General features: G+C 34.7%; 2 protein-coding genes across 2 annotated transcripts; both read right to left on the bottom strand.

Moving 5' to 3' along the window:
- Nucleotides 1-2,526: 2,526 nt before the first annotated feature.
- Nucleotides 2,527-15,379, bottom strand: LOC127850164 (sulfotransferase 1B1-like). Its single transcript, XM_052382985.1, has 7 exons — nt 15,216-15,379; nt 10,035-10,277; nt 7,151-7,468; nt 5,601-5,701; nt 5,205-5,379; nt 4,837-4,988; nt 2,527-3,900 (listed from the first exon to the last, which is right to left on the bottom strand). The coding sequence occupies exons 2-6, from the start codon at nt 10,219-10,221 to the stop codon at nt 4,870-4,872; spliced, it is 900 nt and encodes a 299-aa protein (XP_052238945.1). The 5' UTR covers nt 10,222-10,277; nt 15,216-15,379; the 3' UTR covers nt 2,527-3,900; nt 4,837-4,869.
- A 1,468-nt stretch (nt 15,380-16,847) lies between these two features.
- Nucleotides 16,848-23,033, bottom strand: LOC127850166 (sulfotransferase 1B1-like). The gene is made up of 6 exons (XM_052382990.1): nt 22,893-23,033; nt 21,938-22,182; nt 21,340-21,657; nt 20,985-21,085; nt 19,221-19,392; nt 16,848-17,209 (listed from the first exon to the last, which is right to left on the bottom strand). The coding sequence occupies exons 2-6, from the start codon at nt 22,122-22,124 to the stop codon at nt 17,091-17,093; spliced, it is 897 nt and encodes a 298-aa protein (XP_052238950.1). The 5' UTR covers nt 22,125-22,182; nt 22,893-23,033; the 3' UTR covers nt 16,848-17,090.
- Between the last annotated feature and the right edge of the window lie 2,342 nt (nt 23,034-25,375).

The raw sequence follows: 25,375 nt of genomic DNA, 5'->3' as shown, positions 1-25,375 counted from the left end.
ATGCCAATTGTATCAAAGTCCTAGTCAAAGTTCATATAACTAATGCTATCATGTCTATGTGTACCGAGTTTAAGTAAGCCTGCCGTACAAATAACTCCAATAAACTCGGAAATAAATAACTAGTTTAAACGTTATGAATAAGAACGATAATTTGAAATTTAAACCCGTTGACTTTGCATGCCACGTTGCGTTTGACGGATCTATTGTATTTATTATAACCATATTGATTAGTTTTGATAAGTGTTCTGAATTACGAAGCGGCCATAATTGAAACTCAATGACAGTGGTGTTATAACAGAGTTGCATGTCATTCGTTTTCTTAAAATATCAACATTTAACTTATACAATTGAAGAGACGTGATGAAATCTAAATATATGTTTATCTTTATAACCCGACGTGTTTTGTTCCCTACAGACTATGTATGTTTAAAGCCGGTACGCCTCTGATCTGTTGATAATATAACATAACTTTTTCAGAAAACACCATCTTATCTCGTCTACACACTTTTGCAGTTCATTCACATAAAAGTATAATCATATTCAGCATCCAACTGGACTTTACAAATGAATTGATACAGACAAAACGATCGAGCGCAAGAACGCGACGTGAGTAAACATGAATGCAGATAAACGGTGTGCTGAATGATAACAAATTGAATGGTTCCGTTATTTAGTTATTTTCGTTACCACAATAGAAAGCTGCATTTCCTTTTGATTGATTATGCATATTTGTTCTGTATTTGCTTGCTTCATGAATAGTGTATTGTTCTTATTGCTGTTAAGTGGTTAACATTAGCCAATATTTATGCACCTTATTCATTTACACCAAAAATTTCATAAAAATATTTGACATAATGCTTAAATTATGTAACTTATCATACGCTCGAAAGATTTGTGGTGGTGATAAGAATAATATATGCTCACAGTGCGTTGTATATTGGAGATACTTGATTTTCTGATTTTTATGTTTTGTTTTATTTTGTAATATTAATTGTAACGGGTTTTCATTGCATGTCGTTTTGTTTTAATTGGTTTGTTTACGTATAGAATGCGAAATGTTGTCTCTGTATAAACATTAACAAAAAATAGTTTTTGTCATATACCCGCAAATTTTAAATATAATGTCAAATCCAAATTATCCAAAAATGACGGTTTAATATAACGTAGTGATAGTTTGCTTAAAATTAAAAAAAAATCAAAGACACGTTCATTATTTATATAATTGAATAACATAACTTTACATTTTTTAAGAAAGGCGTATTACTACAAAACGAGCTTTAATCGCAATATTGCCTTTTAGAAATCTATAAATAGTAACATTCAATTTAGCTTTCTTTATCTATAAATTAACTAAAAATATTTGTTCTGTCTCGTTCATACAAAACTAACTAACGCAATCAGAACTTTAATTTGTTGTTAAGTAATTATAAACTGAAAAGCGAACATTATTTAATTGGGTCTAACATACTAGCATGATATTTGCTGAATATAAATATAATAAATTGAATATCTTATAAACAAAGCAACAATAAACCCTGCTCATTATACGAATAATACTAATACGTATTAATATTAGAATACTGATTATTATTATTATTATTATAGTGGTACCTTTAGTATTTTAGTCGTAGACATTTATTTTAACCAGTGTAGTGAACCGAAATGACGTTATGTGTCTTTGTACATAACACTTGCAAAATTATAATCACAATGCTTTAAGTAATTAAGGAGCTGACAAAAGGCTGAAGCGTAATACAATACATCTTCTTCATGTTCATTTGCTTTTGTTTAGAACAAAATTTGACGTGAATCATATTACAATCACTATGTTGTATCACACTTGGACAACACAAGAGAAAACAGAGCTAATTGTCAAACATAGGCATCTGTGCTACAACGCTTTGTGGGTGTATTAATCATCTATAGGGTTAAAAAATTTTCTAGTCACGTAACGTTAACTCGAGTGATTTTCTCTTGGACACTTTAACGTTGTTCTTTAACTGTCCATAAGTCATTAATGTTTGAATAACTGGCCACAGAAGCCGTTTATATGCAAGACGGCATGATTTATTTGAGGTAGCATTTGCAAGAACGTTTTGCAAACCGTCAACGCCGATTCCGCCTTGTGCTCCAGTTCAAAGCAGTGCCCTAGCATGTTCAAAGAGGTATCAAAAGGTATCAAAATAGAATATGCAGATATATCCCTTCGAAACAATACAATAAAGTATAATATTAAAAAATAATAAAATATTGTAAATGAATATGTACTACCTACGTATGTTAAAGTGTACACATTAATTTTAAAGCATGCTTCGAGAACAAACACAATGTACATGCATCGATGTACAGTGTTACCATTTTACCATCAAAAGAAGCCTAAAAACAATATGGCGATGACATTCGAATTATATAATGCCTTCATCTGTCACGTCAGCATAAAATATAAAACAAAACAGAAGCAGCAATTGAGAGCAATTTACATACACATTTTGACAAATAACGAACACAACAACCATAAATAGTATATATATATATATATATATTTTTCGAACTTTTATTTTGTGAAATAACGAAAGACACTAAAAACGTGTTTAAACGTAAACGTATTTATACTAAAACAAAAGTCAAACGTGTTTTCTTGAAAAAGAGACTTCTAAAAATTTCAGGAAAGATACATATTCAACATGTAATAGATTAAAAATCTTAATTCAAAACGAATTACTGTAAAACAAACGTGCATATTAATTATTTGGGAAAAAACACAGACGGACTGATCAGGGACATGTTCACAACAGCGTTTAGATAAAATAAACATGTGTCATATCTTCAAAAATACACATACAAGCAACGACAATTAAGATAAAAAATAAGCATAACAATTATTTTTATTTAGAGGTTACCAAAGGATCATACAATTAATATTAAACTTTCGTACACCCTTTTCTTTTAAAATGTCAGATCACTTCAAAACTATCAAGGATTATAAACATCACTATTTCCAGCACGCGCTAGTTAAATCATCCGCGGCAAATTGGATAAATCTGGATAACTCTTATCCAGTGGATAACTTTTGGTCATCTTCAATTTAAGGATATCTATTTTGGTTAGCGATTGTATAAACAAATAGATATTCAAACAGGTGCACGTTTTGGTAACGTTTTGGATAAAATTTAGCCAAGATATTTGATTTGGTTATCTTGATCCGAATAAAGGTTATCTTTTGGATCGGCTAAAATTATTAAAATTTATACAATTGGTAACATAAACATTAACAGGAATTAATGATTAAAGATTTGTATGACAGTTGTACAACTTAAGTTAATAATTTTATGTATTGTTTTGAAACTTGCCATACAAAATCGGTCAAATATATTTTGACCTTTCTAAAAATAATCGATCAAATCATATAGATCGGACTTCGTAACGCCTTTCTTCGGAAGAGTATGTGTTTTTTTTGCATTGTTTGTTTTGTAGCTCTCGTGACCGCGAAGTGCTAAAGGTGAGCTATTGTGGTCAGTCCGGTATCAGGCGTCGCATGTCTCGAAAATTAAGATTGTTATCACTTAAGAGGCCGCAGTTTTGGTAAATCTTAAGGACACTTGGTCAGGGTGTTTATCTTGGCAATATCTATGCATAGTGTAAATTGAGCTCAAGTGGGTTTTTAACGAGGTAGCTAGGTACAATCATAGGAAAACAAACATTATAAAATAATATATATCAATACTGTGTTGCCTAATTTTATTGAACCTTAGTCTGAATGATGATCATGACCATAAAGTTTAAAACTGGGTCATTTTAAGTAAAAAAAACTTGGTCACCAATTCTTCACTAATTGTTTTACAACTTGAACTCAGGTGGACGCTTTAGGAACATCATGGTCTTCTTGTTTATTTGACTGATCTTAAAAGAAAGAAAAATGAAAATTAACTCGTGAAATGTTACTGACTTATATATACACGAATAAATTGTTTACTTGAACACACGTGAAAACAATTGCGTGTAAGGAGTTATTGCCGAGTGTTCGCCTTGGAAGAGTGGAGTACGTACGCTACAGAAATGTGTTCTTTCAAAGTTCTTTTAAAATTCATTTTTATTTGGAAAGCTTACGTTTGTTCACAGATTTTGGCATGTTTTGAAGTTTGTCATTCAATGCTTTATATTAATAAATGTTAACATAAGATCTAAAAAGCTCCAGTGAAAGATCAAGAATAAAATTTTAAAAAGAACAAAGGTAACCCTCAGCAGGGCTCGAACCACTGAATTTTCCTGATATAGTAACATTTGTATTTTATACTATAGATAAGCAATCCTCGTAGTTTCACAAAATATAACGACAACAACAGAACTCTCCAAATTATTAATTTGTTTCGCGTTGCAACGCTTTATAATTTTCAGGTTTTTTAAATCGTCAAAATATGCATATAATGGCTATTTTAGAGCATGGTAAATGTTCAGTATTACTGTTTCCTCACAAATATCATAACTAAAACGAAAATGTGCGAATCTGAAACAACTTTTTTTAATTTTGTCAATTTACCCAAACGTGAAAAGGCCCCTTTAACGCTTACTCTAATGGACAACGGGAGGCAATGCTTTATTAATTTTTTTTATTGAATTTGATCATATTTCGGGATATGTACAAATTAGATATAATTACATACGAATAATATTGTTTTTTTAAGAATACATTAAATTACATCTACATGTACAAGTTTTACAGGCCATACACGTATAGTACAGCTTTTCTGAGATATTCAGCATGTATAAAGGTAAAAAAATGTAGATGGAGAACCAAATGTGATTGGCGAATGGATTGCGGAAGACCTCGTTGCGTACCTGGATTGCGTTTTTTATTCTCAGTACACTTGACTACTCGGGTGCAGAATACGTGAACTTCAGTTTACTTCCGGTCATCCGCTGTGCTAGGACCTCGTCAAACATCTCGCTGTCAGCGACTGTGAAGTGATTTTTCCAGTCTCCGATTATTCCTAGTAAAACATGTGCATAGTCCAATTATGTGGCCGTATAATTTATCACTTTCATGCTAAATAACGTTAAGCGAAAGACAGCTCTTAACTGATTCAAGTTTTATTTGTGTTAACCACCACAGATGACATCATTAAATATATAAATAAATGTATATTTAGTGTTCCGAAGTTTGCAAATGATAAGATGGTCTTCCGTGTATTTCTCGGCATGCTTACCCTTTCTGTAAAAGCAGCCTCCCTCTTTCCAAACCATTTCATTGACAGGTGTTGTAAATTCTCTCTTCTCTGCAAAGTTTCGAAAGGAGCAGGCATCGTGTACTGTCTTACAGAACTCTTCAGTGGCGTCCACACCGAGGAACCGCGCCAACCTTTGTATCTCCTGCACTCCGTTCTGTAAGCGTTAACACAAGTGGGTAAAAACCACTATCGAATTATTACACTTCAAACACTTACACTTCAAACACTTAAGTATGAGGCGATAAAATTGTGTCTTACATGACTATGGGTATATCGCGATCCCCGATGTGTAGGCAAACGCAGTTCCAAGAGATCAAGCCGGCCCGATCGAACAATCGATGAATATTATTGAACAAAATAGTATTTAAGATTTACCATCTTTAAATCTTCGTACATAACTAGGCAAATCTTGTCAGATTCTGAATTCATCTTTTCTTCGAATTCCCGAATATAGGAAAACATGTCGCCGAAGGGCACTGAAGTAAACATAATAATTCAATACGAACATTTCCAAAACAATATATTTGCCAACGCTACGAAAACAGTTTTAGTTTTCAAATACAAATAATTATGCAATTCCGTGCTATAAACACAATTTTATCGCAATGTTTCCTTATAAACTCAAGCTTCTGAGCGGAAAACAGTTTTGTTTGTAAAGTAATATTGCACTACACATCGATTTAACTGGCCTTAAACTAAATACCAAGCTATGTCTGCATGCAAGCTGCCAATAAACAAAATCACAGACCAATAAACCCATAAAAACGGCAACTATTGAGCGGATTCAGTTTTTGTATTTTTTTAACAGAGACCTTCAAATTGAACCCACTTTTCTCAGATGATATTTCGTAGAGAGGTTTTGATGGAAGTAACCTTTGCTCTAAATTTATGCACAATACCTTCATCGAAACTAATTGAGCAAAAACAGTTTAACCTTTACCCGACTGCCTACAATAGTATGCTAGGTCTGTTTTAACCTATACAAACATCAGAAAAAAATAACTCTATCCAAACATAAGTTATTTACCGGAAACCATTTTTGTTCTGTTTTTGGAAACAGTCACCTTGACCATACTGGCCCAAATGCAACCCTAAGCACGGTTTGCGTAAAACCTACATTCACGCAAAAAAACCTTAAGTCAAACTGAAGTTTTGGCCATTTTTCAATTAATAAGTAACTAAACAACTGGCTAAACAAACATGTCCATGATATAAACACATAAGTTGTCCACCGAACTATTATCAATAACGTCACCGGCTTTCTCCTAAATAAGATGACATAAGTGTTAAGTCAACATTGTCATGTACGTAGAAAGTTCATGCAAAATGTTCAGTCATTTTTAACCATACCGACAATTGTGACTCAATTTTCACTTTACAATATGACTAAAACAGACTGTCGCCAATAATATTCAAATATATTTTCCTAAAAATGCGAACGTATTTGTACATGTATACATTAAAGAATACTTTAAAATATGTCCAGAATAATGAATCTTCTTAAGGCTATGCTATTTAGTATAATTACAGAGATTTGACTGGAACCAGCATAGTTGAAGCACATCCCTGCCTTAATAACCAACCACGTGATAATGGCCGAGCCACATGTTTCAAATATTTTATTTTTTATTTTGAACCAAAGCTTATACACGATGTTCAAAATATAAAAGAAAATGATACTACTTTTCATAATATAAAACTTTAACAAAAAATGAAATCCTTCCAAATCTGGTAGGATTTTCTTGTGATGGCAGAGATTGTATGTGAGAGAATGGAACGACAACTGTGCGTGGGGATTGGTATAATTGATTAATAGCCGGAAAATATTGGTTTAAAATCCTTTTATGCATCTTACTTTTTAAACCCCATTATCAGACCTGACTGTTAAATGACAAACGCAGCTCGATACCAACATGAACACTTACGTTTCCCGTCGATATACAATTTCAGGAAGTTCTCAAATTTCCCTGAGTAATTGAACACGCGCATGCCGGTCATTACGTGATAATAGGACACTGCACAGTCCTTGGGGTTGCGCAATACTAAGACCATCTTAGTCTTCTTTTGCTCTAATTGTTTCGGCAGATATCGCAGAGGTAGGTGAGTGCTTATCACCCTGGGAGAAGGCGTTGATTCGAAGTTTTTCTCGGTGGTTTGCTCAATCAATGCAAACTTTCTCCCCGCTTCCATCTCTGTTTTTCGCGACAGAAGCATGTTCAAAATTTCGTCAACCCAACGGTTCCCTAAAAATGCATGGACATTTTATCGTTTACCTTCTTTTACTACTACAAATTCGTATTAGAGTGAACATGAACGCCCGATACAGTTGATTGATTTTATTTGGTAAAAATATGAACATTACATAGTTATTACATAATGCAGACAATATAAAATATATTATCACAGCAATATACATAGCAAACCATGGAATGCACACGCAATACCAAGGATAACACAAAAAAGAGAAAAATGATTTTCACTTATTTCCATTGTGGTCCTTGATATTGGTGGCAGTAACCATGAAACAGTCATGTATTAGATATTTAATAATGTTTATGTATCAAATATGTACTGTTTAATAAAGTATAATACTGATTAAGAATGAACAAATATAATCACATGTTCATTATTATCACAGAAGTTGCTTAAGAAAGTTACACACTGCATATGTAGTTAATAAACACACTTTGTAGCATACTATAAGTTTAAGAATAATTATGAGATCCTTGCATCTTAATGATAATAACACTTAAAAATGTATCACAGTATTTTAACAGAACATAAAATTCATACTAAAAATTATACTATAAAAAGCTATAAAGACTCTAAAAACTGTTTCTTGATGGCACCCTTGAAATTGTTAGGTTTAGTTACAGCCCTGATGTTTTGAGGAAGATTGTTCCATAAACAGATACCATTATATGTAAATGTGTTAGAACCGAAATTTCCTACTCTTGGTTTGGAAAAACGACCCGATTCGTCAAATGTAAAATTTTCAGCAAAATGATCAGATTCTGGCTGAGCTACCATATTAGACCTAGTACAACGATTATGTACACCAGACACTGGCTTAAAATTCTCACCCATATACCATTTTTAACCTTATGTACATGACAAAGTATGATCTGTTCTACTCGTTTTGAAACAGGCAGCCAACCTAAATGTGAAAACTGTTCTTGACCAACATGTGATCTGTTATCCATATTCAGAACAAACCTAATCATCTTGTTTTGTGTAGTTTGAAGCCTATTTTTAAGTGACTGAATAAGACCAGGGTACCAAAAAGAGCAGGCATAGTCAAAGTGGCACTGTATAAGGGACATGAAAAGGAGTTTTCTGGTGTGCAATGTTAAGAACTTACTATTTCTGTATAGGAACTTTATCTGAGTTTGCCTTTGTAATAATTGACCTAGGAATGGTTTTACCAGACAGGAACTGGTCCAATATAGCACCTAGGTACTTAACAGAACTTGATGGAGTAATTGACACATCATTGCAAGAGACATTTAGCTGAGGATTTGACCTTAGATTGGGCTTTGAGCCAAACAATATAGATTCTGTTTTACCAAGATGTAGGTAACGTTTATTGTCCACTAACCACTCACTTATAAGTTCGAGATCGCTAGAAAGAATGGATTCAATTTCTGAAATGTGTTTACCAGCTACCAGGATGCCAGTATCATCAGCATAAAGTAAAATTTTACTTCTTACCACAGCGGCCATATCATTCACATGAATTAAAAATAAAAGGGGACCTAAAATGGAGCCCTGAGGAACACCACATGAGATGGAGGCCTCGGAGGACATAGTACCCGATACGTCAAGAACCTGATGGCGATCGGAGAGATAGGAGGTAAACCACCTGACTGCGTCACTATGGAGACCAATAGCCTCCAGTTTCATGATTAAAATACGATGATTGACGGTATCGAAGGCCTTCTGTAGGTCTAACAATATCATACCAACCATCTTACCTTCACCCATCTTAAAACGAATATAATCAGATAAATGGGTAAGGCAGGTGTCTGTAGAGTAGCCACGCCTAAATCCTGATTGATAGCTATACAGAAGCTTTTTGTCATTCAAGTAACCTTCAACTTGGTCATAAATTACTCTTTTAATGATCTTTGAGATGATACTTATGACCGAAACCGGTCTGTAGTTTTCAACCTCAGTCTTAACACTTTTCTTATAGAGGGGAATAACTCTAGCTGACTTGAGGTCATCAGGAACAGAACCCTTTATGATTGACAAGTTAACAATATGAGCAAGGGGACAAGATATGAAAGAAGCACTATCCCTAACAAATCTAGCAGGAATGACATCAAAACCTGAGGCCTTATTAGCACTTAATTTACTTAATTTAAGTTGGATTCACAGCTAGCATATTCTGTTGCCGTATCAGGCCAGTAGCTGGTCTACTTATATAAAAACAAATGTTCGGCTTAAAAGAATTATATGTTTGACAAAACACAGGAGTAAACAAAAAATGAATAACACTTGAGTGACCGCCGTAGAACGGTCAATTGAAAGCGGTAGTGGCTCACACCTGTTTTAAGGAGCTCAAAACCTCACAGAACCAAGAGCTATTCACGTAAACGGTGTATTGAAAAAACTGACAAAAATAACCACATTTAAAAGATATAAACACAAAAAGTGGAAACAAAATCTTCGCTAAAGTGAATTTAAAAAGCCTTTTGACAAAAGTACCGTTTATACGCAATTTGATAACATTGCTTTTCAAAATATAAAATCCTAGACATGTCAAATGTATGTACATGTAAATAAATATCAATAGTGCTTACCAACCTGACTTTGGAAGGCTTTTCACGACAATATCATCATCGCGAATCTTCCATTCTCGAATGCTCAAAATTGTCTTCCCTCGCACAATGCCATCTTCCATGAAATTAGGCACGGGGTAACCGTCGACTGTAATCATACCTTGACACGTGGCCCCGCCAGCGTCCGTTAACTCGTACGGTTTTACGGACATTATCGTAGTCGTTCTAGTATATCCTTCAAATGTCGTAGTATCGTTTTTACTCGCACCTTTGAAACACAAAATTGAAACTTAACCTCACATGTGTCTATTAGAAAATGTCAATCATTCAGGATACCGAAATTGATTTTAAACACTAAAGTTAACAAAACTTACATTTAAAAGCATAATTAGGTTAACAGTTAATGTGGAAACACACTGAGAATTCAACGAAATGCTTTTTAGAAACATGTTGATTGTAAATATTGCTTGTAATACCAGATTTTTAAAGCTGAACCGTACACATGTTTGGCATTTGACCTTATGTTTAACTTGACCTTTGCAAAAAGGTAAGCACACTTTCTACATATAGTAAAAGTTCAAAAATCTGTTCAGGGGCTAACGTTAAACTTTTACTTGTATGTGCGAGAACTTCCAGGACGGGAAACGGTTTTTAAACGTTGCAAATCGTCCTTTTATGGTGGACGTTTATGGTGAATTATTTTTAAATTGCATCAGGATTTACACAATACCAGTCCGGACAAGCTGTTACTTCGACCTCTAAGTGCGACCTGCGACCTTGACCTTTGTGATTGGGAGATGGATGAACATGCAATTCGCCGTCATGCGGGTCATTTATTTCAATTTACTTCGAAATTATATTACAGTCCGGACAAGCGGTGTAAAGGGCTATTTTGACCTTTGAACCCGAAGTGCAACCGTTATCTGTGAGGAAAGGCGTTACAAGTAACTCATTGTCGTTTATGATGGTGCATATTTGTGGTTAGTTATTTAAAAATGTCCCGATGATTGACAAACTTACAGTCCGGACAGCCTGTTTGATACCAAAAATCGACCTCTCACCTCTAATTGCGACCTTGACTTTTTAAAAGAGAGACGGGCGACACGTTAGCTTACCATAGTGGCCATTTGAGGTAAGTAATCTGAATAGTACATGATGAATGACAAAGTTACAGTCGGAAAAAGCTGTTTTATTGACACTTTTGATCTTCGACAAGCAAGTAAGACCTTAACATATAAGGAAAAGACACAGTTGCTCTACGCGATACGTCGTCTCTTGAATTGCGAACAATGTGTGGTAAGTTTTTTTTACAATTGCGCGGTTAATGACAAACGACAAATAGACAGCCTGGACAAGCTCGGACGTACACACGCACGAATGCACACACTATCGAACCTTTTTACTGCTATATCGGCTGACATCGATATGACACGACGTTAGTACCACATAACCACGCATAAGGAAATGTCAATCATTGGTTATAAGTCTATAAAAAACGCATTCTGGTTATTATATCATGTGCCAATTTTATTGTCGATGTATACACATATATTAGCAATATATCTTCGAAAACGTGTTAATTGAAGGTAAATAGACCGATTTGAGCAAGGTTGACACACTACGTTGGCACTATTTTCGGTGAATATGTAAATAAAAATAGTGTACGTCTCACTGGAAATAATTGAACGACTTTCACTGATTGTTTATACATTTCTGTGTACGACTTATTGAAATTGATGCTCTTACTTTCAGACGTACTGTTTTTATTTTGCAACATTTTTTTCATAATATAGCTTAATCAGGAAAAAATAAATTCTTTTTTCATTTCGCAAGGGTAATGCCAACCTGAAACTGCATTATTGTAATCATAAACCGGGTAAGTATGAAAACATCATCAAACACTACATTAATTACTTAGACGGAACACTTTGACTTGAACTAAAATCCAAAGATGCAAGGTCTGAAACAACTGTTTTGTTTGGGTGTTGAACGTAATGGACGAATTTTTTATCAAGGGTAAACTTCCGTCAAATATATCAACTTCGAATAGTTCGTTTTTATTCATTACCCGAAAAACATAAGCTTTTAAGTGTGTTTTTTTTTCATTTAAAAAGTGTGCTTGGATTAAAAGCGATTAAATTGATATCAAATAGAGGTCATGCCTACTGCTTTTAAAATAAGCTAATATTATCATTTCAAAAGATGCAATATATAATAAATATTGGCAAGTGCTGGGTTAGAGGTGAAAATATTGTATTTCATATTCTAGGCCCTTTTCTGCCTATCTCACGGGTCCGATAGTCGGACCCATTCCCAATGCGAAACATGGATGTTTTTCCCCAATTATAAAAAAATTCCCAATATCCGACCGAAATAATCGAAGCCGAAAAATGCGTTTCCCGCAAGGTACCATGTTTTAAATAAATGGGCGCCGTGTTTTAGCGTGAACAGAACAGAACTCTGAAATATGAGGTTTAAATAAATCAAAAAAAATCGAACGCATTCATTTTAAATTTTGCAAAAGATTGTTAAATGTAAATATAAATACATGTAGTGCTGTAGTATATGGTGAGTTAGGCAGATACCCGTTGTATGTGAAAAGATATGTACGAATTGTTAAATATTGGTTAAAAATTGTTAACAGTAAAAATATTATTATACAAACTGTATATATCCAAGCATTGAATGATTGTTTTAAAGGATGCAAAAATTGGGTTGCAAATGTTAAACAATTGTTAAATGAATAAGGATTTTCCCATGTGTTTGAAACTGCAAATATAACTAATAGTAGTTCTTTTGTATGTGAATTTAAATGCAGACTTATTGACCCCGCTAAGCAAAAATGATTCGGAAATATGAATAGAAGTTATGTTCTAGATATGTATAGAATTTTTAAAACCTCTCGTGAATATTAGAACTACTTGGATTTATTGCCTAAAAATCTACGTGTATACTTTGTTTAAATAAGGGCTACGGCCCATACGTTGAGAATTCAGACCGGAAGGTACTCACGCAACATTTTCCCTCGTGAGGAACGGTATTGTCTTTGTTGTAATCAACGGGACATAGAGGATGAATTCCATTTTATTTGTGTTTGTGCATGTCTTCGTGTACTACGTCAAAAATACATTAAACGTATTTATTACATGAACCCATCTGTTGTAAAGTGTCATAATGTATTGACATCAAAATGTAAATTATAAATTATTAATGTATGTAAATATGTTAAAGAAGCCTTAACTATACGAAATTCTATTATAAATACCACTAATAGACTTAATAGTTTGTTTTTTCTTATTAAGTTCCCATAAATATCTGTCACTTATTTGCATTGATATAATGTGAAATAATTGTTCTTCTGTTTTTGTATTTTCTGCAAAAATTATATCATATATACCATACCCAAAATAAACGTATTAGTTTATCCTTACTGCCTTTAAAATAGGTATGTTTCTTCTTTTCAAAATCGTTGTTTTTTCTCTGTTCTTATTTTGTTTTGAAATTTCACTGAATTTACACATTGAATATATATATATATATATATATATATATAGATATATATATATATATATATATATATATATATATATATATATATATATATATATATATATATATAATATTGTATCATTGATTTTGTCAAAATTATTATATTTTGACACGTGACATTGTTTAATTTATAAATATATGCATTAAAGACGATGTATATGTGTATAAGTCTGAATAAACTGTCTGTTCTGTTCTGTTCATTAATTATTGTAAATTGGTTGAGAATCGATATCGATGGTCTGAGGTAAATAAATGTGAACTGGTTTCACTTTAAACGTTACCGTGGTTCGAAAGAATAAAATTGGGTAAACAATTACGGAAAACCGACCCAGTCTAAAAAATGTGGCATAATTCGAAGTACTACAGTATCGAAGTAAAATACAAAAAAAATGACTCGAAAGGCAAGCAAAAACTGAATATTTTGTGGGAAAATACTACCGCCAGTCAGTTTACGGTTAACCCAGAATCTGACTCAACCATTAACATTCCCAATAGTCCAAGTGAGAATGCCAGTTTGTGTTCCCCAGGAGGGGTTTCTGAGCAAGCAAGTGATGAACATTTACCACTGCTAGATTCAGACTCACTACCCTTTGTAGCTTCTTAAGATTTCAAAACTGTACATTTATGATGTTCAGCTTAACTTTTGTGTTTCAAAAAATGGTTGCCTTCAGACATTTGGCAACTTGAATTTTGAATAAAAATATGATGAATGCAGGTCCTTCGAATGTGAATAGTCATAAAAAAAATGTTTAATTACATATTGAGCTATGTATTGTATTTGAACTTCAAGCATTATAACAAAGTCTGTTTTTTTATCATACACATACTTTAATACGTTAGCATTGGACAATGACTGTTGTATGGTAAAAATCAGTTTAAATACTTTCTCAGCATCTTTGGCAACACCTATGTATGAAAACATTTAATAAGAAAAAAAATCAGAAAAAAGTTTACCAAATAATGCTTTTGTCGATGAAAATTCTTCCCAATTTGGACTCGAAAAATCCCAATTTTGCTAGGTATTTTTTCCCAAAATAGACAGAAAAAGGCCTGTATTAATATTTACAAAATGAACTTAAATAAAATTGTATACATGTATATATATTTTATTTCATTTATTGCTTTCGAAATATAATATACAAACGGATCTGATAGAGCCTCGTACAAGTTTTTAAAAATTATATCGTTCATTGCACGATTCACATTTGTATAGGGACAATAGTGCGTGTGTTAGTGCACTCGGCCATTTTGAATATGATATACTACATAAGTCAAGCATTTAAACTCCTTTATAATAAGACATCCTTCATGTAAATAAAACAAAATGCAAAAACTGTTCAAAATTCAAACTCATTTCCCCCACGATCGACCCGTTTTCAATATAAATAGTGAGAAGTAGCCTCATGTTCGAACTACAAATTGGAGTAGTGTGATGAAGTGAAGAAGTTGTTTATGAACACATGTGAATTTAACAAACCAGATTATCCTATATGTATATGTGTATCATAGGTATGTGTTAATACAAAATATTTCCGGTGTGATTATCGGTAAACGACAACTGATTGTATGACAACCTTGCATACAAATGTTATTTGTAAATACTATTGTCGATACAAATACAATGCCATCAACCATTAAAATGATTAAATATACAAACCGTCGATGTATATATCCTTATAGTATATATCCTTAAAACAAGCAATTTCTTAAAGTTAGCATGTGTTTACAGGTATATTTACTACTATCGCAATCATAACTTTCGCTTTATGATCCAATGTCCTATACATTACACACTGATATTACGGCGTTCTATTTTTTGAACTGGAGAACTTGATGAATAATTATAGTTCATAGTGTGATAATGCGGAAAATACGGAATCCGTATAGTGACATCTATAATTTCGCCCTTCTTTCATCAAGGGCGACACACAACACTTGAAGCGATACACGATATTTTGAGAGACAGTCGCGGCGACGCACGATATATTTAACACGATATATCGCCCTTGTGAAGGTAGCCCAAATTGCGATATATTGTGTTAAATATATCGTGCGTCGCCGCGACTGTCGCGGAAAAAATATCGTGCGTCGCCGCGACTGTTGTGCAAAATATCGTGCGTCGCGTCGTGTGTTTTGTCTCGCGTTCAAAGGGTGACGAACAAAACACGAAGTGACGCACGATATTTTGCGTGACAGTCGCGGCGACGCACGATATTTTTTATTATTCAAATATAGCCCATATTATCCGAATCTCGTGTATCGCGGTCTACTTTCAGACCGCGACACACGACGCACGAAGCGATACTCGATATTTTTCGCGACAGTCGCGGCGACACGCGATATTTATACTGTTCAAATATCACTGCATTAATATCGCCTGTCGCCCTTTTATATGCGATATCTCGCCCTTTGAGCACGACCGTCGCCCTTTACAAACGCGACCGCCGCCCTTTATGAACGCGATCGTCGCCCTTTTATATGCGAGATATGACACACGAAGCGATACATGATATTTTACGCCTTTATTGCGGACTTCACAGGCTAATCTGGAACGACATTTTACGCACATGCATTAAACCCCCTTTTCACAGAGCGCAGCTCATATGTATTAAATTTATGAGATGACATGCTGAAAAAGTTTCATTATACATGTTAATCTCAAATCACCGCTGGTCAATGCGAGCACGAATAAAGTCTTATTGAAACCTACAGTTCAAATCAGGCCTTCTAAGGACCCAGCAAACGCTCGATATCTCCGCTGCTCGCGTCACTTACTGTGCGTACTGTGTTGTGGTGGCAAAAACAATACTATGGCAGAAAGGAGATAAGCTGTTAGATTCATAATAAAAATAATTTCATAAATATTATATTTTTATGTCCGACAAGACTCGTTATATTGTCATCGGTGTTGCATCATTCAATATAAATTTAAGCTAAAGTGATGTAGCTTACTTATGATTACTAGTAATGTGGTTAAAAACAATCTAACGATTAGATACACCCTCCGGCAAAAAATCCCGGATCCGAACCTGCTGTGGTGTTCATTTTGCTGGAAACCTTTACACCATAAAACGCTGTTTACCCGACTTTACGTTCAACCACTTGTTTCCACGTGTCCAACCATTTTCAATACGAGTGAAATAAGATTGTTAGACAAAAGATGTAATTCAGCCTTTCTTTCGATTCACGTGCCGAATTTAAATAGAGTTGGAATTGATTTTTTAATTGAATCGTACATTGTTTTGTTAGTTTTTCTGGAGGATGTGGATCAAGAAAAACGAACGCCAACTCTTTACAAAAGCATTATATACAGCATGCATGCCTGAATAATCAATACATGTAGAAGTATATAGAAGTGACATAGCGACAATGTTCTATAGCCAATACATATTATGAATTGCGTACAATTATATTCCAAAACAGGATACAGTCTCACCAATAATTTCACCAAATATGACTTCCTAGCAAGTTTGCTGCAATAACTCAAGAACTTTAATTCCAATTGGAAAGCCTGTTCATTTTAGCTCTCCAGTTACTCGGTTGCAGAGTACGTGAACTTCAGTTTACTTCCGGCCATCCGCTGTGCAAAAATCTCGTCGAACATCTCGCTTTCAGCTACCGTGAAGTGAGTCTTCCAGTCTCCGATAATTCCTGGATAAAATACGTATTATGTCTGAGGAAAAGACAGTTCATGTATGAAACCAGGAAACCCGTATATTACTCAAGTTCACTGTTCGAAAATTAATTTCACTGAACGTATTTTGGGAATTCATTTATGTAACGAGTCCACATAATACATACTTTTGAAACGTCATAATATGCGTTATGTTTGTTTTCAATGATCTGCCTTTTCGTAAGATATCGAGATTTGTTCAATATTCGTCTTAACCATGGTAAAGTAACTGAGTCAATTGTCATCTTGTCATGTGTATTGCAGTTTATTGCCCCCGAGTATTGCTTTGCAAATAAGTAGGTAGTGTGCGTATTTGTGTGAGAAGTACGTGAGGTTCGTATATAATAGTTTGAACAGGATACTTCAAGTCATAGTCTTATAGTAATATCCGTACACTTTTATTGGATATGCGTTTCGTTTCAAGTATGGCTTTCCATGAATACGCAAAAATGACAACACATACAAATGAATTGAATTGTTGCGACCTGACAAAAAGGTAAGCCATGTTTACCGATTCGCATATTCGGATACATACTTACGTAATTTCTTTGAAATCTGAGATCATATCACAATTATATTTTTTTGAAATTTTGAATCGGACAGCTCCGAGTGTGTGATTCTCCAAACAGAAAAATCTTTTTGTCAGAGGGAAAGGACAATTTTCAAAATAACACAACGATTTGGTATTGATTTTTACAGAAGAAGGAATAGTGATTTGTTATTTACTTGAAAACACAGCTGTATGAACGATTTCTACCATCTACTAGTCTTATAAAGCTATGCATTTCGAGAGTTTCTAAAGTAAACATAAAAAACGTGTCAAACTCTTGAAAAGGCATCAAATATGTTTGCTTATTTGTGTCACGTTCTTGCGAGGTGGCGGCTTGTAAGTCGCCAAAACGAGAACCCGCCACAAAAAGGGCGACGAAATTCATGATTTCGTATTGGCATCCTTTTTGTAATTCTGTTGATCATATTTGTCGTTCTCCTGTTTTGGCGACCTAATCAAACGCTCGCTATAGCCAGAACAATATGAAATGTTTAATTCTTTTTCTGATAAATTGAACATTATGGAGTTGAAAACATTTAAGAGAATTTCTGAAAACCCGCATTTTGTTGGCATAAAAACCTACACATGGTGTCCATCATGAAATATTTAAAGAAGTATTAAATCATGCCAACAAATGTTATGGTGTTAAATGAATGGTTTATTTCAACACATACTCAATGAAAATTAAATAAAATGTGTCTAGTCATACATTCTTTAAACCCTAAACAAGTGTAAAAAATCGTTGCATCGCTTTGCAGCTGAAAAAAAAATCATTGGAACACCTACCGACAAACTTGTTACCCATAGTCAATGCCTACAACACGTCTTTGCAATTCTCACCAACGTTGCAAAACAATCACCGAGAACTTGCTTAGTATGTATCCAAACGGGTTAAAATATGAGACGCTTATTTCAAAGTTGGCGTAAATTTGAATAAATGCTCAAAATTTACAATCTTACCATCAAGTTTACAATCTTATTTGGTTCATTCAAACAATTTTTTTGAATTTCACCCAAACAAACATGCTATAAACGTATAAAAGGTTAAACTTCATTAAGGTTAACAACTCTATTCTTTATAGTTTATTGTAGTTCATCTATAATAACCCATATACAATCGTACCCCGATGAGAATGCACAGTGCGCTGCGTACAGTGAAATCGTTATTTCTTAATAATAAAATTGCACAATATTAGGACTACATTTTTCCACAGTGAGTAAGGATTCAAAGACGAATGAAGTAAAAGGCGTTGAAAATATATAAGTTCCTCGTTTCTAACATACAGTGTTTTAACTCTACAATATGTTTTGCCAGATTTAAGCAACACAATTTTTTCAACAATTAATTAGATTGATTTAAACACTACTAGCGTTTTAAAATTAACACATTGCACATAATTTCAGCTCCTTAAAGTCAACGGAATTTTAAAATGTTATACCTTTCCTATAGAATGAGCCACCAGGTTTGAAGAATCTTGCGCGTTCTTGTTCAGGCATACTTTTCTCCGCCATGTTGTGGAAAGAGCAGCTTTCGTGGACTGCCCGACAAAACTCTTCACTTGCATCCACGCCAAGAAACCTGGCGATACGCTGAATCTCTCTAACCCCGTCCTGTAAGTGAGTTAAAAGCAGAACGATGTGCACGATGTGACTAACCGTTGAGCCTCGTTCTGGGAAAACTGGGCTAAATGCATGTGCGTAAAAATGTCGTCACAGACTAGCCTTTGCAGTCTACATAGGCTTATCAGATGGACTCTTTCCGCATTTGTGGGATAATTCGTTTATATGAAGTCTCTTTTAAACAAAATCCGGTTTAGGTGGAAAGTGTCGTCCCTGATTAGAAGATCTCTCATCATGCATTATGCCCAGTTTTTCAAGAACGTGGTTCCGTAAGACTATTGAATTGTCTGAAGTATGAGACACTATCAGAATTCTAATGACGAACAGAGAACTATGAAAACAAGGAAAAGTGCTTTGTTAAACGATGAGAACATAAACAGCGACGCATTTTCAATGATTAGTAAATCATATAAAACGTTGAAATATTGTACTTAATGATTCAAGAAATTATAGACAATTTATTACAACAAGATACACATGTTGACCATGTTCAATCACAATTGAGTCATAAATGTGGTTTCTACGTCGTTTGACCTGGTGACCTTTTTTCGAAACACGTGACACTCAGTCAATTACTTAGTTAAGCAATGGTCAAAATGAACATCCTGACAAAGTTTCATAAATGTCATTAATTTGGCACCCAGAGCGGTAATAAAGCTTTTCTAATTTCTAATACCAGGTGACCTAGATCTTTGACCTAGACCTAGATCTTTGACGTAAATTACCCGGGTTATAAAGATTGAGTGTTAAATTCGGCCTCTAGGGAGGTAAATATGTAGAGAGAAAAAAGACTTAGCATTGTAACCTAGTTATTGGATGCTAGTTACCCAGGCTCGAACTCGGCCAAACATTGTAAAAATAAATATTAAGTCCAAGTTTAATTGAGATTTAATAAGTCAATTTGACTCTGGAGTGGTAACACAAATTTAATAACATTATCCTAAAGAAAATGAATAAACATGTACAAGACCGGAACTCTGAATAGAAAACATAATCATTATGGCAAAGTGTCTTCAAGAGTGAGCCATAAATAAGACCTCTACAGGGGTAACAAAGTTTTGACCAATTGACCTTGATTTTGGAAACCCGTAACCAAGATTTTAACTCGGTCTAGATATTTAAAGATAGACATTCCGACCAAGATTCATTAAGATGTAATCATGAATGAGACCTATATAGTTGTATCAATGTTTTTTGTGGGTTTTTTTAAGAAGTGATGATTTAGTTTTAGATGTATGTGACCAGATTAAAAAGTATTTGGATGTGTATTATAAAAATATACTTTTCAACCAAGTTTCAGAATGGTTAAGTCATATATATTTCCTGAAGAACGGCAACAATTTTTCTTATATTTGACCTGGTGACCAAATTTGTGGTCGAACGAGAAACATTTTCTAATTGAGCCTAAACATTATGTAGATAAACAGTCCGACCAAGTTTCATCTATAATGAGACATTAGAAAATGTGAGATAACATGCTAAATGTTGAAAACACACAGAGCATGCCGAACGACGCCGGACATAAAATGACCACGAAAGATCACCAAAAGCATCTAGTACTCAGGTAAGCTACACACTCATACCATTTTCAAATCTTCGTACATAACTAAGCAAATCCTGTCCGGTTCTGAATTCATCTTTTCTTCGAATTCTCTTAAATAGGAAAACACGTCGCCGTATGGCTCTGAAATGTAAATGGCACACTTTTAAGATTAGAATATAAGTCATTGTCAACGGGTTTATATAATGATTACCGCCGCAACAAGAATGTGTAATCTAAGGAATTGATTTGGACACATTTGGTAAATTATCAATCAATTAATAGTCCTTCCATTTTCTTTGTCTTGCGATGAAAGAAATAAAACAAATAAGGTTAACTATTCAACAATATATAAGCCCGAACAATGAACAACAATCATGAACAATAATAAAACTTACGTTTCCCTTCGATGAACAATGGAAGAAAGTTCTTAAATTTCCCTGAATAATTAAACAAGTGCATGTTCAGTGTGTGGTAGTACAAGGAAACCGCAGCGTCCTTGAGGTTACGCAACACTAACACGATCTTTGTCTTCTTTTCGTCCAGTTGTTGCGGCAGGTATTGCGGGGGTAAGTGTGTGGCCAAAATCCTGGGAGAAGGCATTTTATCGAAGTTTTCCTCGGTTGTAGCATCAAACAACGTAAATTTTCTCTCCGATGACAGTTCGGTTTTTCTTGTCAGAAGCATGTACACAATTGGGTCAACCCAATGGGTACCTGAAATTGCAGAGAAGTTTAGACAACCATTGAACGATTTGAGTACAATGCGTGCACGTTCTTGCCAAATACTCATTTAAATACAATGCGGCTAAGTTTATATGGAGAACAATTAGACCTCGTAAACACATTTCTTATCTCCTAAAACTTAAACATTTAAAGCATAAGAACTGCAAATTAACACACCCCCATCATATTATTTACAAAAAATATTCGGTAATGGTCAGAAAGATCATGGAATGGAGTATGTTAAGAAATAACAACAACATTGCGAAACTACCTGCTTTTGCAAGGGTTGCCAAGACAACATCATCATCGCGAATCTTCCAGTTCCGCATGGCAAAAAAATTCTTTCCTCTGGTAGTGCAATCTTGCATGAACGAGGGCATAGGGTAGCCGTCAAGTTTGATCATTCCTTCGCAAGTGGCCCCTTCGGCGTCCGTTAACACGTACGGTTCCACGGACATCGTTTTTTCGTTCGGGGATTCCCGTTAATTTTCGTAATAGTTCGTTAGTCTTCGGGACCTACATGTGTAACGATACATAGGATCTCAAGTTCCTGCTAACAGTAACATATCCGACAAAATATTGTTAACTAAAACATTTCAACACACAAAGCCCATAAAATGCATACTATTAAAATATGAATAATGTGGTCATTATAACTTTTTAAAGCAAATTCCCTTGTTTCAGTATTGTAACTTACTTACTCTGCCTTGTTAAAGCAAATTCCCTTGTTTCAGTATTGTAACTTACTTACTCTGCCTTGTTAAAGCAAATTCCCTTGTTTCAGTATTGTAACTTACTTACTCTGCCTTGTTAAAGCAAATTCCCTTGTTTCAGTATTGTAACTTACTTACTCTGCCTTGTTAACCTTGATAATCTTTATAAATTTAGTGTGGTGGGAATTCTACGCTTCCGTATATATTAAACGAAGTACGAGAGAAATAGAACAACTAGCTAAATCAATAAATATTTATACATCTCTGTTTGAACATGTTTATTAGACAGGTGAATTTATTATGGTACCTGATTGTACATTTGACGTGCTCGAATCAGATTAAAACAAAAGGTAAATCTAGATCCAATGCAAGTATGAATTACATAGTATACAAGCTTACATCAAACAGTTGTGTAAATGCAAGGCAAAACGTGTGTTATTTCACTCATAAATGAACATTGTTTTGAACAGCAATCAAAAGCTGTTTAAATTTAAAGACAAATCGCGTACTCACAGTTTGCACATATTTCTTTACTTCTCACTCCGATGTCACAGTGTTTAACGATGCGTCAAAGAAAAAGTACACACTTTATGTAGTTGTAGCAAACATATTCATAAGTTAAGAATCAGAACAGAGTTCTATTTTTTAAACTCGACAGTCCTGTATATACCGGGGGGGGGGGGACTTTCATCTCATATTGAGGTAATGTGAGGATGATCAGAATACTGGATTTCTTCTTTACAGTACTGTCTTGCTAGCGACAAGGCAAGAAGTACTGTCGCATATTTATCATCATCTTTAACTGTGGTACCCGAACTTTCCTTCATTTTTTACAGTGAAAAGGTACGGAATCCGGATAGAGCCATCTATAATCTCGCCCTTCTTTCATCAAGGGCGACACAAGACTCACGAAGCGATACACGATATTTTGCGCGACAGTCGCGGCGACGCACGATATTTTGCGCGACAGTCGCGGCGATGCACGATATTTTGCGCGACAGTCGCGGCGACGCACGATATATTTAACACGTATATATCGCCTGTTGTGCTACCTACACAAGGGCGATATATCGTGTTAACTATATCGTGCGTCGCTTCGTGTGTCTAGTGTCGCCCTTGATGAAAGAAGGGCGAGATTATAGATGACACTATTAGGATTCCTTAGAAAGGTCCGGTATAATCCAAATCGCAAACGATATCATCAGATAGGCAGTGTCTGGAAATATTGTGTTGTTTTAGCCTTTATATGAATACTTTAAAGATAGCAAATATTCGCCCTTCTGTGCAGTGCATTGTTATGTCGCTGCGTATATATAAATTAAGCTTAATTTCTGAGTTTACGGATTTTCTTGGCAAAGCTCTATTTTGTAGTATAGTTTAATATCGGTTTTAAGAACGCATTTGTATGGTGGCATAGAACGACCGTAAAGACTTGCTCACACCTTGGCATAACGATATTTTCGTGACGATTTTCATTGAATAAAAAAATAAAATAAACTAGCGAAGTAGAACGCAGTCATAAAAAATGTTACAAATATAAATATATGATTGTTTTAAACTGTTACCAAGGCGTTAGTTTGCAGATGTGCCTTTCAATTTATTTGTAATTGAAACAACGACCTAATGTTTTGTACGGTTTATCACTTTCCCCAGTGACACCCTTATCTCCTCATCATGACAAGGGATTATTATGTTGGTATTAAGAAAACCTCGTTCCGTTTTCAACATTCGAAATACAAATTCATATCGAACGATGTATTCATGTTCGTCTTTTTAAATCGCGATATGTGTTTGTTTTATTTTTTAAATGTAGCACTTTCAAATAAAATCGTCCTGTTCAGTAGTGTATTTTTTATGTGTTTTTAATAAAAAGTTATTTAATAAAAATACTGTTTTAGGACTGGGATTATCCTTTGTATTATATCGCAGTGGTTGAGTGTGCGATATCTCAATGCACTTCACCCGCGTACTGTTTTGGAGACAAAAGTGGAAATGCTAGAGACACTTAACGAAAAAATCTTATCAAACACGGAAACTGAAGAACTTGAAGATAAAATTGTGGAAACATACGTTTACATGATGTATTTACGCATGAAATATGACACACTTATCGCCGAGCGTGATCAACGGGATACGGACATAGGGAGTCAGCAGCCGACATTTCATCCCATGGATACGCAGCGTGGCCGAGGGGATACGGTTGTAAGAGGTCAACAGACGACATTTCATCCCTTAGATGCACAGCGTGATCAAGCGGATACGAGGTTGGAAATTCAACAAACGACATTTCATCCCGACGATACACCAACTACACTGGAGAACAGAAATACACATGCGTTACATAATCCAGTCGACACCATTCATCTGACAGGTATAAATCAAAATTCTTCCCAATTTCATAGATTACCTAAATTGTCCTTACCCATATTCAACGGTGATATTCTACAGTGGCAGTCTTTCTGAAATTCCTATGAGTCATCGGTCCATTTTAATATCAACTTTTCCAACGTCCAGCAGTCAATTGTATAAACACTGGTTAAAAATTACCACGGTAAAACAATGACCACGGTTATTATCGTGGTTAAGTTACCACGCAGTTAATCCGCTTGTACAAAACTTTTTACCGCGCGGTAACTTAACCACGATAATAAACAAATTAACCACGGTAATTAGTACCGCAAGGTGCACGCGTATGACGTCATTTTCGCGCACAACTGTCAGCAGAAGATCATAACAAACATGGCGAAGGAAGCAAAACGCACTAAGTCAAAAATGTTCACTTCTAGAGAAGTTGATATAATTGTCGACTTCATGAAGGAGAATGCAAGCACCATGCAAAGTAGGCACGCTTCCGCTGGTCCGGGGGCCGCCCACAAGGTCAACCAGTTGTGGTTGTCGTAAATGAACAGTGTAAATGCCTGCGGCAGCGGTCTTCGGATCTTAAATAGCGACTTCAGCGTATTCGTCAAAAAATAGCTCCCCTTCTGGCAGTATTG

The sequence above is a fragment of the Dreissena polymorpha genome, chromosome 11 (genome assembly GCF_020536995.1).
Source record: "Dreissena polymorpha isolate Duluth1 chromosome 11, UMN_Dpol_1.0, whole genome shotgun sequence".
In the NCBI taxonomy this organism is placed as follows: Eukaryota; Metazoa; Mollusca; class Bivalvia; order Myida; family Dreissenidae; genus Dreissena; species Dreissena polymorpha.
Note: the sequence above shows the minus strand (reverse complement) of the source record. Positions and strands in the feature narration are given on the sequence as shown.

Coding starts and splice junctions, on each gene's coding strand:
- LOC127850164 (XM_052382985.1), bottom strand. CDS start 10,221: ATGTCCGTAAAACCGTACGAGTTAACGGACGCTGGCGGGGCCACGTGT. Junction 7,469..10,034: donor GAAAAGCCTTCCAAAGTCAG/GTTGGTAAGCAC, acceptor ATGCATTTTTAG/GGAACCGTTGGGTTGACGAA. Junction 5,702..7,150: donor ATTGTATATCGACGGGAAAC/GTAAGTGTTCAT, acceptor TGTTTACTTCAG/TGCCCTTCGGCGACATGTTT.
- LOC127850166 (XM_052382990.1), bottom strand. CDS start 22,124: ATGTCCGTGGAACCGTACGTGTTAACGGACGCCGAAGGGGCCACTTGC. Junction 21,086..21,339: donor ATTGTTCATCGAAGGGAAAC/GTAAGTTTTATT, acceptor TTTACATTTCAG/AGCCATACGGCGACGTGTTT. Junction 17,210..19,220: donor TGGCTCATTCTATAGGAAAG/GTATAACATTTT, acceptor TATTTTATCCAG/GAATTATCGGAGACTGGAAG.